General features: G+C 43.0%; 1 protein-coding gene across 2 annotated transcripts in view; it reads left to right on the forward strand.

Moving 5' to 3' along the window:
• Positions 1-15,501, forward strand: part of LOC8040114 — a 42,154-nt gene that overhangs the window by 5,586 nt on the left and 21,067 nt on the right. For both annotated transcript variants that reach the window (XM_029974647.3, XM_029974648.3), the window contains 4 exons: positions 634-724; positions 1,766-1,833; positions 7,177-7,252; positions 12,157-12,262. In XM_029974647.3, the coding sequence (XP_029830507.2) occupies positions 634-724; positions 1,766-1,833; positions 7,177-7,252; positions 12,157-12,262 (341 nt within the window). The remainder of the gene's footprint in view (positions 1-633; positions 725-1,765; positions 1,834-7,176; positions 7,253-12,156; positions 12,263-15,501) is intronic.

Raw genomic sequence — 15,501 nt, forward strand, 5'->3', positions numbered from 1 at the left:
CTCTTCGAAATGTTTTGAGGCCTGTCGTCAAACACAGCATGCTTATTCTTGACCCTTCAATTGCTCTTCATTGCTCTAGTTCAGGGGTTGCCAAGCTGCGGCTCTTCACGTGTTAAAGTGCGGCTTGCGGCTCCATCTCCCCCCCCCGCTCCCTCCCGGTCACACAAACACTTCTCCAGAACAAGAAATAGAATGCGTTTTAAATCGAAAGACAGGTTGCGGTATGGTAGTCTTGTGCTACTGCTACCTTATGTACAGTTGGACTGCTTTTGACTCGGATAGGTTTAAAGTAGTTCGAGTTTTGTTTATTGCCCTAAACAAAAGTTTGCCCCCCCCCCCCCCCTCCCTCGGCTCTTGGAAGTTTTGTGGCTTTGTTTGTGACTCTTACGCCGGGTCAGCCTGGCCACCCCTGCTCTAGTTTATGAGCCTGTTGTGTGCCAAGGCATGCTGACGTGTTTGGAGTGCACAAGTTTCTGCAACCCCTTGCAAGCTGTCATGCACAAGCTCATAAAACTTTGATTGCTGACTGAGTGCATCTTAGCTGCGTGGCAGCTTGATTTGCAGGGAAGCTAACGTTTTTATAACCGAGATCGACCCATGACCTCGGTGACAATATGGCAACATTGTTTTTAGGGAAGCGCTGAAGAAAGAAAAGGAGAGCACATTCAGGACGATGCAGAAGAAATTCCTCAAGTCTGTGAAGGCACGTCTCACTGTAGCTCAGGTGGGAGAATGTTCTGCCTCATTTATTTATTTAGTTATTTATTTATTCAGTACATACAGTGCTCTTTTAGGGCATTATTGTAGTGGTGGATACACATTACAAAACACTACAAAAACAAAAATATATTGAACATATGAAACATTAGACGATGCAGTGTACAACTTTCTTAGGCAGCGTCTCCAGGTTTTGGTCCTAAAGTCAGTATGACACTACTTCTCTATTGCCTCAAAACCAGCCGGCACTCATATGTTCGCATTCCTGTAAAGAGACTGGTGATGTTACTTAGTTAATGCCATGAAACATTTTTAGTATTTTCGGACTGGACACTCACTGTTGGGAGATGAAAATTTTTGCCTTTGCCTCAGGGTCTTTTACGTCAGCTTTTCTAAAGCTGTTCATTCAGGATAATGGTATACATAACTTTCACCTTTTTTATGAAGCAGTACCGAATTTTGCTTTGTACATTTTGTAATTTTATGCCCATTAGATATTCTGTGTCCACATTTTTGTCTGTAAACAAGCATGCCACTAAGGCGACTGCGACTCGATGTGAATGCTTGTACTAGCAAGTAGTTGTTTAATGTTTCTTACAGTGAATCGTCAGTACTGCAAGGTTGTCTTTTTAAAAAAGTTCTACACAGCATTTGCAGAGAAAATATTTTTCTTTACAATGCAAGTATAGACTGCATTTTTGAACACTCAGACTTTTTAATGAAAAAATTGTGGCTACATGGAGACACATTGCTTCTCCTAACAAATGAGATCCTGTTTTTTAGTTCAAAAGTTAAAAAAAAATCATCTTAAAGTTTTAAATCCGCTAATGATGAGTTCTGAAACCCTGGCATTTTATCCAAGCTGCTCGCACCACACTGATGCAGTCTGAGAATTCGACGTGCATAGTAGTTCATTTTTGTGATTCCCTTTTCTTGGGGACCACATTTGCTTTCATCTCAAGTAACAAAGGTTTTCTTCAAAGAATTTTATGTGTGCCTGTCGGCTGTTGCCAGTTGCAATTGAGATGAACCTGACTGTTTTCTCAAGGTTGTGGCAGGCGTCAAGGCTCAAGGAGAGCTCACCTTCGATTTTGTGGCCTTCATCATCCTTGCTGGGTGAGCCTTAATTTAGCTTTTCTTTATATATTTATAAGGCCGACCAAATAATTACTGGGCACACATGTTTTTTCAGGACCCCTTCTTACTACTACTGGTTGTATTTTTGCTCTCCTGGTTTTCTTGTTTATTTTGTACTTATGCTTTCTCTTATCTTCATCCTCTGCTTATCCTTAGGCTTGTCCTTATCCTTATGCCCAAGAACACATCTTGTTCATATTTCTTGTTTTTGCTTAGTTCATCAGCACCATTATTAATTTTATCTTTCCCTCTTAACATTACGAAAAAGCTTATACAGTAGACTCATTCATTTAAACTTCAGGAAGCCACAGATTTTGTTTGAATTATCGGAACTTTGAATTATCAGAAATTCATCTAAATAGGGTGCAAGGTAGAATTATGCCTTGTTCTGTGTATGGCTACACATACAAAGCAGATAGGAATTAATTATATTTCTACACAGACCTATAGTAATCATAAGCAGGTATGCCACACATAAAACCTTAGTGAAATGCATGACATAAGTTCATTTATCTCACAAAAATGTTGTTTATCGTGGACTGTTTAGCCAGCACATGACACTTCAAAACAAAATTACGGTAAGCTTGTTCACTCAGCAAAAAAGTTGTCTATTGGGAGCGGGGTCACATGAGCGATGAAAGCAGGCGTGGCGTGGCAGTTTCCATAGCAGCTTGTGCAGACGCTGTCACGTGGACCCATGCCATACCGCTACGTCACGGCGTCTGCGGAAGATGCTATGGAAACTGCCGTGCAGCACTTGTTTTCATTGCTCACGTGTCGCCCGCTTTGGCCCCATTGAGTGCATTTCTTACCAAGCACTGGTACACTGCGGAGAAGCAACACCACGGAAGCGAGCTCCCCAAGGGTATGGCTTCTCTGCGGTGCATTGGTGCTCGGAAAGAAGAGCGCTCAACGGGGCCGTGAGAACAAGGAGTATAAGGTAGACGAAAACGCCGTTTCCGTTACGTGGCTTATAAATACATTGAAAACATAGTGGGACAACCTAATTTTGGAAATTTGTTTGAATTGACCAGAAGTACGAAATGTTTGAGTTTGAATTATTGTGAGCCTACTGTAGTTACAATTGACTCTCATTAATTAAAACTCCAGGAACTTTACTTTTTGAACTTTAGTTTGATATATCAGAAACTTTACTTTTTGAACTTTAGTTTGATATATCAGAAGTTTGATTTATCAGAAATTCATCTAAATATGATATGAGGAAGAAAATCAATTTGCTGTGGGAATAGTTAGACATATCACGTAGATTTTTTACACTTTCCTGTGCACATGCCTGTTTATAAGCAGGCACACACATAAAACATTGGTGAAGTTCAAAGCGGGTTTTGACTGAATATTTTTCAATCGAATATCAAATAGTTTCTTACTTTTTATCATACTGAAACCAAACTTCATTTGAACTTGCCAGAAATTGTTTCCATCTGTTATAAACTAAGACTCAAGAGCCGACGAGACAACACGGAGATGTGTAGCGGTTTCAGAACACAGCAGTCTTCCTCTTTATTTTTCACGCGGCTCCTTCTGTCGCGAGGACCGACTCCGTAAATATGAAAGATCTCACGACATCGACTAGTAATAAAATTCCTTTCCCCTTAACATTGAAAGTGCTGTACCGGCTTCTGCACGCGAGTGGATCGTCGTTGGGGTGCACTTTCACAGACTTCACCTGAGGTCTTCGGTGGTTGTTGTGGGCTGCAATCACCATGAACCTTCGACTTGGTTGATGGGCCTGGTGACGACCGTGGAGGAGCCGGCATGGCCTCGTTGTTGTCTGGCGGCCGTTTACGTAGTTGGTCCGCATGGCGTGTTATCACTTTGGACGGAGTTTCGACGGTTGCCACGCGCGCTCCCGTTGTCGCCGTGACTTTTCCAGGAATCCACTTGTTTCCTGTCCCATAGTTTCTGGCGTACACCGGGTCCCCAGGTTGGATCGTCCACTCTGTGTCTTGTGCAGATGCTGTGGAGTGTGATGGGAAACATGTGTCTACCCTCGAGCGAATTTGATATCCTCACAGCAGTCCAGATGGTAACTTGCCCAAGCTTGATGGTGTCCGTCTATAATTAAAAAGAAGCCTTGCCAGGCTGGTTGTAATGTCGTCGTTTTGTATTTTCTTCAACCGATCTTTTATAGTTCTTACCGCATGTTTCGCCGGACCATTTGACTTTGGGTGAAATGGTGCGGTCCTGATGTGCGTTATGTTGTTTTTCGATGTGAACTTCAAGAACTCGGCACTGGTGAACGGTGTACCTTTATCCGAGACCAAAGTGCGGGGTATCCCGAAGTGGCTAAACACATCTCGCAAAGACAGCACGGTATTTGAGCTTGTGGCCTGTTTCATAGGAACGGCCTCGGTCGACTTACTGTGTGCGTCGACCACTACTGAGATCATTTTTTCTCTAAAAGGGCCTAGAACATTAACATGTACTCTGGACCTGTTTTTTGACACAGGCGTCACACGTCGCTGACGTGTGCTCTATTTCCTTGTCCAGTCCAGGCCACCAAAATTGAGATCTTGCTATCGCTTTCATAGCCGACGCTCCCTGATGACTCTCGTGAAGGAGTTGTAGGAGGCGCCTCCTAGCCTCCCTAGGCACAATGACGCGGTGGCCCCAGTATACCAGGTCGTGCACCACCGACAATTCTAGTTTCCTTCCGTAAAACGGTTGAAGGTTCGAGTCTAGGCTCTTCTCACATTTGGGCCATTTATTTATGATGTAGTTTTTGACCTGCGCTAACACTGAGTCTGTAGCTGTCATTTGTTTCAACTCCCTGGTTGTCACGACACCCTCCTCTAACTGCTCCCTAGCAAGCACATATTCGGGAAGCTCACCTTCAGCACCTGTTTCCGTTCCTGCTGTTGCTACTGCCGGTAGCGGTAGTCTGCTCAGGGCATCCACTTTCAGCATTTCTTAGCCAGGCTTGTATGGTAGCTTGTAGCGGTAGCTTCCCAAAAGCAGCGCGCATCGTTGGATTCGCGCCGCAGCCATAGCGGGGGTCGGACGGTCGCATCTCGGCAACCTCAGGAGCGGCTGATGATCTGGGACCAGGGTGAACTCATGTCCAAATAGCTAGTCTCTAAACTTTGTTACGCCGAAGACCAGAGCGAGAGCCTCTCGCTCTAATTGAGAATAATTTCTTTCGGCGGCTAAAAGAGTTCTTGATCGAAACCCGATGGGTTTGTCTTCTCCACTTTCTCGGTGAAAAAGAACTGCTGCGATGCCGTACGGTGAGGCGTTGCATTCTAGTCGCAGTTTTTTCGCTGGATCAAAATGCGTTAGCACCTTCGCCAAGCTGAGAGCTTCTTTTGCTTTCTGGAACACCGCTTCCTGTGCTTCACCCCACGTCCAGCGAGCTCCCTTTTCCAGCTATTTGTAGAGGCTTGTCAACAAAATTCACATATTGGGAACAAATCTAGCGTAAAACGTCAGCATTCTTAAAAAAGACTGCAGCTGGCTTACGTTCTTGGGCCGCGGTGCTTGCACGACGGCTTCCACTTTCGTTTCTAGTGAATGGAGGCCCTGTCCGTCAATACGGTGTCCGAGGTATGTAACCTCCTGTTCTTGACCTACTGGCAGGCAGATAACAGCGAACCAACAGCCTTAACTCCGGCTCACGTACTCTTTGGATGACGATTGACAACCCTGCCACAGACTGAGCCGCCACACCCAGCAGCGTCATTGAGAGATGCGCTTTCACGACGGTGGCAATATTGACAGAAGCTCATGAACAATTTCTGGGTACGCTGGAAGAAAGAATGCCTCCTAAAGCTTTGATCAGCACACCTAGCAACGCCTCTTAACAGCCGACCGCCGAAAATCGGAGATGTGGCGCTCCTGCACGACATCATTGCCTGAAAAATCTGTGGACCTTGGTTCGTGTCATTGATGTATTTCCTGGAAGAGATGGAAATGTGAGGGCATGTATCATGAAGCTGCCATTCGGTTCAGTTGCACAAAGACCGGTACAACTGCTGTACCCATTGGAAGCCATTTGAACTTCAATGTATTTTGCTCGAGTTGTGGGGGCAGGGAGGATATATGTAAAATAATTTTAACTAAACAGAGACTGACATAAGACTCTTGTCTGTATACAAAGATGAAGAAGATAAAAGGAGAGGGAGCACGCGCAAGAGGGGCCATTGACTCAGTAAAAGGGTCCCAACCCAGTCGGTTGCCCTGTCTTTCACGAATCGACCTCACAACGTCGCCCGCAAAGTCCTCAGTCGACGAATAGGGTGCATCAATGTGCAACAACTAATGGATGTCATCGACTACTAGTCAATGTCGCGAGATCTTTCATGTTTATGAAGTTGGTCTTCACGACAGAAGGAGTTGCGTGAAAAATAAAGAGAAAGACTGCTGTGTTCTGAAACCGCTACACGTTTCCATATTGTCTCGTCGGCTCCGGAGTCTTAGTTTATAACACCAACCTACCAGTTGTCCACTTATAAAGCTCAGTTAGTTTTCATATAGCTATATCTATGAACCGTGTGCTTAGAAAGTCCAATGCCTACATTGGGATGACATGTAAATGACAAATTGGACATAAAATTCAACATAAAGATACGCCCAGCTATCCTAATCGATGGAATTTATAAATCTGCTTGTTATATGGAAATATTCTTTTCTTTAACCTCGGACTTAACCCCCTCAAAAAAATTAAAAAAAAAAACAAGCATGAATAATGAATGCAGGTTGTCAGGACAGTTCTGCTTTCATAATCGCGGTGGGTTAGTCCCATCGAGTGCACTTCTCATTAAGCGCCCTTGTACTGCTGAAAAGCGGTGACCGCGAGCGTCGTGGGTATTGCTTTCCTGCTGTACACAGGTGCTTGGTGAGAAGCGCATTCAACGGGGCTTACCTGCTGCAATGATCAACTAGTATTAATTAAGCAAAAACGCTGTTTGAATTAAGCAGCTTATAGGTGCATTAAAAAACATAGTGGGACAACCTAATTTATTTTAATTTGTTTGAATTAACCAGAAGTATGAAATATCCGAGTTTGAATTATCATGAGTTAACTGTACTTGTATTCCATTAAGCATGTCAGTGCTTAATAAAATAAAATAAAGCAAACACCCAGGACTTTGCTGAAGTGCCGCCGAATGTCTAGGGCTTCCCGTTCTCAACAGACTCGACTTATCTCGACTCGCTGCAACTCGCATGTCACACTGAAGTCTTGGTATGCAAGCTTGCCCTGCAACTAGGTCCGCTTTTAGGCCCGTCTCACAAACTTCTGCGAGTGCTTTCTCATGGCTCTTTGAGATGGCTTCCTCCAAGTGTTTGCTGTTGTCTTTGCAGCATGATTGCAGCTCTGGGTCTCATGGACAACAATGTGGTGTCCATCATTGCTGCCATGCTTGTCTCTCCCCTCATGGTATGATCACGTTACCCAGAAAACAAACGGCTATAGTTAGGAAATGTTTTTAAACCAAAAAATTTGAAATTATTATTTTACTCGTAAAAATTCTTGTTGCCACCTGCTGGACTTCAGAGCGTGCACTGGTTAGGTACAAACGCTATCGTCATCGTCCCACAGGGATGCCATTTCGGTTTTGCCCGGAAATAAAAAAATTTGTATTGGAGCATAAATATTAGGCAAAATTCCTTTTTTATTTTTGTTTTGACTAACCTTTTTATTTGAAACATACCGGTCCTAATCAGGCAGAAAAATAAAAGCCATTTACAACTTCCTGTAACGCCGAATAAGAGCGCAGCTTTTGAGGAGGAGGGAAGGGTACTGAGGGAAGGGTATACACCTCCTTCCTCGTCCTCCCCTCGTGATCCTGCCTGCTACTCCTCCTTCCCTCCTCCCTCGTCCTCCTCTCCTCCTCCTCCTCCACCCCTCCTTCTCCTTTACCTCCTCCTCATTCCCTTATCCTTCAACCTCCTCACCTCGTCTCTTCCTCCTCCCTCCTCCTCCTCCTCCTCCCTCCTGCTCCCGTCCTCCTTGGGAGGGGTCACGTGACCTCGGGGGGGGGGGGGGGGGGGGGGTCACGTGACCTCGCGATTACGCCGACGCCGCTCAAGCCGGAAACGGGCCCTTAAGAGCTGCGCTCTAAAACCCAATTTTTTTCTTCCCTGAGGTCAGTGTTTTTAAAGGTTACATGCTAGCTTACAGGCAACTGGTTACGTGCGTGTCTCGATTCCCATGTTTCGAGTGCTAGAAATGCTGTGCACCATAGTGATCCCATCTCACCGACTTGTTTCCGTTCGAAGAGTAGCTCTGCTCTTTTAGCATATTCACATAGTTTATACTTCTGTGTTCAATCGCCTTTTTTGTTTTGCTTTACTTCTTGCTACCCAGCTTTTTCTAATGTTAAATACCTGTACAACAATTCTGCTACTAGGCTGCAAGCGTAAGGTCTTCGTTGAAGGGTGCATCTCGGCCGGGCAAACTCTTGATCAGCAGGAGCTACTGCCAAAGATAAAGCTACGAGCTCAAGGTTCTCACCTTAAGAAAATATCATCATTTATCATCATTAAAAGACAAGTATTTCTTCAGAGTGTTGTAATAAAAATAGTCAGGAAAGCAATAATTGTCAAATTAACTGATTGTTTTTAGAGCGCAGCTCTTAGGCGCCCGTTCCCGGCTTGAGCGGCGTAACCGAGTAACCCTCGTAACCCTCGTGAGGGTTACGAGGGTTAATCTCACGAGGGTTACCCTCACGAGGGCTACAAGGGTTACTAACCCTCGTAACCCTCACGAAGGTTACTAACCCTCGTAACCCTTACGAGGGTTACGAGGGTTATGAGAGTTACCCTCACGAGGGTCACGAGGGTTATGAGAAGAGTTACCCTCATGAGGGTCACGAGAGTTACCCTCACGAGAGTTGCCCTCACAAGGGGTACTAGGGTTACCCTCACGAGGGTCACGTGACCCCGGGAGGGGTCACGTGACCTGGGGATACCCCCCCCCCCCCCCCCCCCCCCCCGAGGTCACGTGACCCCCCGTTGACGTCATCGCCACTGATGACGTCACCGGCATCCGGATCGTCATCGGCATCATCACTGATGACATCATCAGCAACGTCACTGATGACGTCACCGGCATCCACATCGTCATCATCACTGATGACGTCACCGGCATCCGCATCATCACTGATGACGTCATCAGTGACGTCACTGATGACGTCACCGCTATCCGCATCGTGATCGTCACTGATGACGTCATCAGTGACGTCATTGATGATGTCATCGGCATCGTCACGTGACCCCCAGGTCACGTGATGCCCCGACGTCAGGTGACACCCCAAGGTCACGTGATTCCCACAAAGCCACGTGACCCCCCCCCCCCCGCCCCCCGAGGTCACTTGGTCTACCCCCCCCCACCCAGTACCCTTCTCTCCTCCTCCTCAAGAGCTGCGCTCTAATTCGGCGTTACAGGGAGTTGTAAACGGCTTTCATTTTTTTTTTAGAGACATGTTGAGCTAAGTTAATTCCTGAATGAATGGAGGAACGGGAGCAACAGTGTACTTGCTCTCTTGCTATATTGAAGATACCAGGACGTTGGTGGGGTAGTGTCCTTAAAATTCTTGTTATCACATCAGGTAAGGGCCCAAAGTAGTCATTGAAACAAATTGTCTAAAGATGTCCCTGGCAAAACTGTGAGTTTACAAAAAACATAGACCACAAGCCTCAAGGTCTCTTCTCTTTAAAATCCTTTGAACCCCCTTCCCTGTCTTATGTTGGCCCTCAACATTTCCGGGGTGGGGTATCTCCAATGGGTTTGAGGATCCCTGTTTTAGACCATCTGATCACAGTAAATTTCCTAAATTCCCTCTAGATAATCTAGATAAATTCCTTAAATTCCCTTTATTCATGGTCTTTCTGGAGATGGCCTAATATCAAGTACCAGAATGTAACCCAGTAAAGACATTTTCAACAACAGCAAATTATATACCTATTACAGTATAAAATCGCTACAGCAGACCTGAATACAGCAGGCATTTAAATATAAAATACTGCTCTCAGAAGGTCGGTTAGTTTTCCTATCTATACCATTGGTTCAACTTCGTATCTGCATACAGCATACTCCTTTTACAACACACTGAAATCTTTTTCTCTACCAAGGTCTGTTGTAACATATTTAGACTACTATAGCCATCATAATTCAATGTTACACATAGCAACCTCTTTTTCCTTTAGGTCCTCTGGATGCTCAACCATGTCATGAAACAATGGTTCCATGCTAGACATGTTTCAGCAAGCTTTGGGATTCACCTGCAATATAGTTCTTTCAGTGCTTTACAGTGTAGCTGTGAAAAATGTTTCAAGTAGCACACAATACTTTGGTCTTGGAGGCGTTTAGCTGTAATGACAGGAGTACCAGGCGGCAAGGATGCTGCCAAGCTACATTGTGTAGTGTTTGCTGTAGCATGAAAAGGGTCAAAATTGATTTGGTTTTACGAAAGCACAGAGTCTTTCATGACTTTCCATAGAGGGTGTTGACCTCTCCTACATCTGTCGTGAGTTGTTTAAATGTAGATGATGGTTCACCGGCCCTGATGCCACGAAAGGGAAATTATTCCGATGAGCCTGATTTCCCCAGACGATTGGGCTTCCCTAATTGTAATGGGACTGTCAGCGGGTGGGTCTTTCTGCGATACTACCAGGCTGCGCAAAAAAAAAAAAAAACACTTAGTGCTATGCAAAAATTTCTACGGTGTCTTTGCAGTCCCGCTTGCTCATACTGCATAATGCCAATATGTAGATGATCAAGCCCTTTTTTCACCTGCTTTTGTGTGCTACACCAGCTGCGACTCCAGCAATTCTTGAAGAGGGGGCTCCTGGTAAACCTCAGAATGGCGTGCCGACTATTTACTAAGTGGCCTAGCTTCTTCAGGGCCCTGAAGAGGCTACATTTACTAGTGAATAGTCGGCAGGCCATTCGTGAGGTTTACCAGAAGCTCCCCCTTCATGTTCTTCTGCCAGCTTCGCTCCCCCTGGTGTTTTGTTTGTCCAGCAGTGCTTTCAAAATGTCTGCACATTGAACAACCTTGCCTTTACTCTTTTCTTCTAGTGGAGCGTATCACTCGGCAAGGAGAAAAGGGGGAATACTATCTAGGGAATCTGAGTAATCCTGGACAGGCCACGGAAAGTGTTTGGAAGTTTGTGCAGAAAGGGTCCAGAGTCAGTAATATATTAAAGGGGGGGGGATCACCTGCATTACATGCTGTATGGGGGTGCGGTTAGTAACCAGTCGAGAATTGAGCGAATATCACTGCGGTGCACATTAACTCACAAAAGGGTCTAGTTCATGCGTGTTTGGCCATTTGTGGCGTTTTTGGATCTGTGTTTCGCAAGACTTTTGGCAAACATCTTGCTGAAGGAGCCAAGGAGCGTGTGATTGCAATTTCGGCATGGCCACCTCTGTCTGAAAGCCTGTAGGCTTAGATCTAAGCTCAGAAACTACTATATATTTAGCAAATGATTGATGGTCCTGAATTTAGGTTAGTTCGACAAGAATTGTATTATTTTTGTCATCAAAGCTCCTGCTGCATTTATCTTGAGTAGCTTGTTAAGTAGTTAAGGGGGGACACTACCCAAAAAAGTAAATGTTTAATCACTTGTTTGATTTGAATGACATTTACAGGGCTTGTTTCTGTTGACGTTGAGAACATTTCTGCCAAAAGATAGTTAACCTAGGTGAAGTGCGAAAAAATTGCAAACGTTCAAAGATGAAAGGGGGGTGGTGTGTCTGCATAGGAAAACTATTGTTTTTAAATTAGTAGTTATAAATTTGTCGTTTTCATGTGTTATATTGCTTTAGGACAGTTCAGAGCAGATAGCTATGGAGCTATATTTTTATATTATACAATCTTTCATGACAACAAAGCCACATAAACACAAATACTGTTTTTTAGATTTCATCCTTTGTCGAAACTTTTAGTTCTTGACCATGAAAAATGACAAAAATCAAAAATGCAAGCCTATAGCTATCTTCCCTTAAAACTTCACCCCAGAAAAACTCATAAAAATGAATCCAAGTTACGTAATAACAAAACAATAGCTTTCCTAAAGTGAAACTTATGCCACAAAGTGAAATGGAGAGAAATGTGCTCAAAGTGCTCCAACCTCTACCTTTTGTTTAGCAGCGGTGGACCGAAAAGAATTTATAAAAAATTAACTATGCAGTGTAAACAAATGCAACTTTCTGGGAATACTCTAGATATTGGTGGATGTAAGTATGACATTTTTTAAGATCAACTTTTTTGCATAGATTGTTTTTTCTGGGTAGTGTCCCCCTTTAAGACTTATTCTGCTGCTTTTTTTTTTAAGGGACCCATTATGGCAATAACTTTTGGCATTATTGTCCGTGACAAGGCCCTTACAAAGCTCGGCCTGAAGACGGAGCTGATAGGCCTCTTCATCTGTCTGCTGTTTGGTAAGCTTGTCAGGACAAACTTTGGTCTGTTCACAGGTGCAAGCATCAAACTTATCATTAGCAACATGTCACTTGAAACTGGCATACATTTGTGGGAAATTAAAACTACAGTCCTCCAAGGTTAAAATTCTAGATTGAGGTAAATGGTGGTGGAGCTTATGTGCAACTGAAGCAACAGTAAAAATGTTTGATTTCTAACGTAGCTTCTTTTTGGAGGAAATGTGAAAAGTGAATATAACATTAAAATTGCTAAGCTGCGACAATTTTTGGGGATTTTTGCTTTGGTCATTTTAAACTGGCTCGTCTTCTCCCTGCCTTAACTCGGTAATTAGTTTTGGCTTTAGTTTGTAGCTATTACATTGGTACATGCTGACTCTTTAAAAATATTTGTTTCCATCACCCATCCCTGATCCAGTCCTTTTCCATCAAGAGGTAACAAATTGTGTGGTAATTCTGTTTTAACTAAGTTGACATTTGTATTCTGAGTGTTCTTTTTTTGCTTTTGTTTTTTTCGTGTAGTACACCTTTATATAATACCTTTAACCTTTAGGGGACATGTGTCAGGGAAGTACTTGAGCACTTCGAATGCTGTGTCATTGCCTGTCTAGTCAGCAAGTCATATAATAGCCGCATCTTTTTTTCCTGATGCTTTTTGTCGCAGCATGTATTAGTATTTTCTGCTGCCATTCTTTTTTTCTTTTTATCTACTGTGTATTGTGTGCATGTATGTGATTTACTGCATTGTATTACTCACTCCTGTAAAAGCCCTGTCCAGGGCTGACAGTATCAATAAATAAATAAATAAAAACATTTTTTAATTATTTATGATATTGAAATTAAATTTTACAGTTTATTGTGCTTAATCTTCTATTTATAAATCTGGTGTTAGATTTGATATAGCTTGTTTTTTTTTTAGGTTCCCAATGCAATGTACATGCAGAAAACACCATGTTCTTGTGCACACGTGAGGCATGGCAACACACTTAAAAAAGCCTTGTAAAATAAACTAGTTTTTTCTGTTTAAAATACTGAGTGCAACGAACAAGAGTAATGTGTGCAACACTTCTTTCTTTTGAAAATAATTAAAAGTAGAAAAAATTTCATTTTAGGGGGTTTACAAAAGTTTCCTATATTTTTAAATATAAAAAAAAAACATTCTAAGCAAACCTAGACAGTTGCAGTCTACATATTCTAAAGTATATGCGTGGCAATTTTCGTTGTGATAGGACACTACTAATAACAGAAATTCTTGTGCACTAACTGTGAAGATGCCCCAAAATTGCATAAATAGAAAAACATGTTCAAGTGTTACAATAGATCTGTAGCTCTACTCTTTTGCGATGCAGAAAATAATATTTTGTCAATAAATTTTCGTGAGAAATTGAAGCTACAGAAAACTGCAATAGACAGGAGACGGCTAGGCTTACTTGTCAACGTAAATGTGATGGCGTGCGACGTCACAACTTGAAGAACCTCACAGAGAGAAATGGCTCAAATTCATGCAGTTCTGGGTTGCCTGGAGGTATTCAAATGCATATTTGACTCATTTCGCAATCATAACTGGATTAATTAATTTTATACATCAATAAAGATCAAAAATAATAAAACCCGAAATCAAATTGTTTGCAAAATATTGCTGTTTTTTCAATCTGCATCTCCCCTTAAAGGCGGGTGCTCAAAATTTTCTTCAGCGTGGCAGAAGATTCCCCCTCTTTTCTTTTTTTCCTCCTCCCCTGTCCTCTTTCATTTTCCTCCTCGCTTTTTACGGCCTTCTCGCACGAGTGCTAATGGGCTTACCGGCCCCCCCCGACAAACTCTCTGTAACCCTTCAAGGTTCTCTGCTTCACTCCCAAACACCAGGGATTAGTTAGGCAGGCTGGATATGAGCTCGGAAGGGTTCGGGCTGGCTCGCTTTTCTTATTTTTTTTTTTTTTTGCTCTTTTTCTGCAGTTCTAAAAAACACTCAGAAAGTCAACACCAACTAGCCCAACAACAAGTTCTTTTACATTCAGATACTTCCGCATGCGGCCACACACGCTACAACACCGTATATTTATCTCGAGTGAACGGAACTTGAAGATCATAGCAGAAGGAAAAAAGATGGGTATTTTTATCCGAACTTTGAGCTCTACCCAGAGAGTTGAAAATTTGTCGTTCTAAAAACGGCACACTGAAGAGTGATTGTATCACTATTGTGTTTTTTTTTTTGTTTTTTGTACGAACTAATAATAATGAGTAATTACAAGTCAAAGATATTGCAGTCAGAGGGACACAGTCTGACCATTTCTGGGGCATAATATATAGGTTCGTACAATAGGTGTTTTCTAGAGTGACGGCCGCCTCGTTGAAGCTACTAAGAAGAGTAAAAACAAACTTCCATAAAAACTGAAACTGTTTATGGTATATTTCATCTATCTTCAGCCTTTGAAAAAAATTTCTTCGTGGCCAAACGGGCATTTAGTTTCTGTCAACAAATGTAACCAAAAACTTGACACCCGACAAATATCTTGCGTATCAGCAAAGAGAACGGGAAACACGGAGATTAAACAGCAAAATCACAATTTTCTTCACGTAAAATAGTGCAACTAGCAATAGTAGCATATTATGCCATTTATTAAAAGACAGCAGGTATTACGAAGTTTTCATTCTCTTCTGTTCGCATTTGTTCGCTGGTGAAGAAATGGAATGCTAAGATAACCTCTGCAGCCCTTACATAATTGTTTGGGGCTTTGTCAGGGTGGGCGAAGGCCATCTCCAAAAAAACCCAGGAGTTCGGAAGGTGTACTACCGCAAGTTTTGGGGCTGCTCGGCTAATTTAGGCGTCTGGCGTTCCCCGCCTACTTAGAAAAGAAGCGGAACAGCGGTCAGCTCAACGTCGTCACCAAGCGGGAAATCATGCCGAAATGTGTCCTTGAACATGTGCGAGATCTTTACCCGAACCCAGCCGGGATTCGCCACAATTCATCTTCGAAAAAAAAAAACTATAAAAAGGGGTAGGCTTAAACGATTTGGCAGTTTTTGAATATAGTCATGTGGACTAACTGTCCACAAGTACGGAAAGAAATGCAGTAGAAATTGTGTTCTTCATGTCCATACTTGTCTTTCGCGCTGTACGCCAATTAAAATGAATTCTGCAATATCTGTAGATTATGTCTCGTTATGTTGTCTTTAAAAGGAAAGTAATCAAGCAAGTTCGGTACCGTGCCACAATTTGTGCATATACAATTTTATGTGGAATT

The sequence above is a fragment of the Ixodes scapularis genome, unplaced genomic scaffold (genome assembly GCF_016920785.2).
Source record: "Ixodes scapularis isolate PalLabHiFi unplaced genomic scaffold, ASM1692078v2 PGA_scaffold8__174_contigs__length_109621045, whole genome shotgun sequence".
NCBI classification, from domain to species: Eukaryota; Metazoa; Arthropoda; class Arachnida; order Ixodida; family Ixodidae; genus Ixodes; species Ixodes scapularis.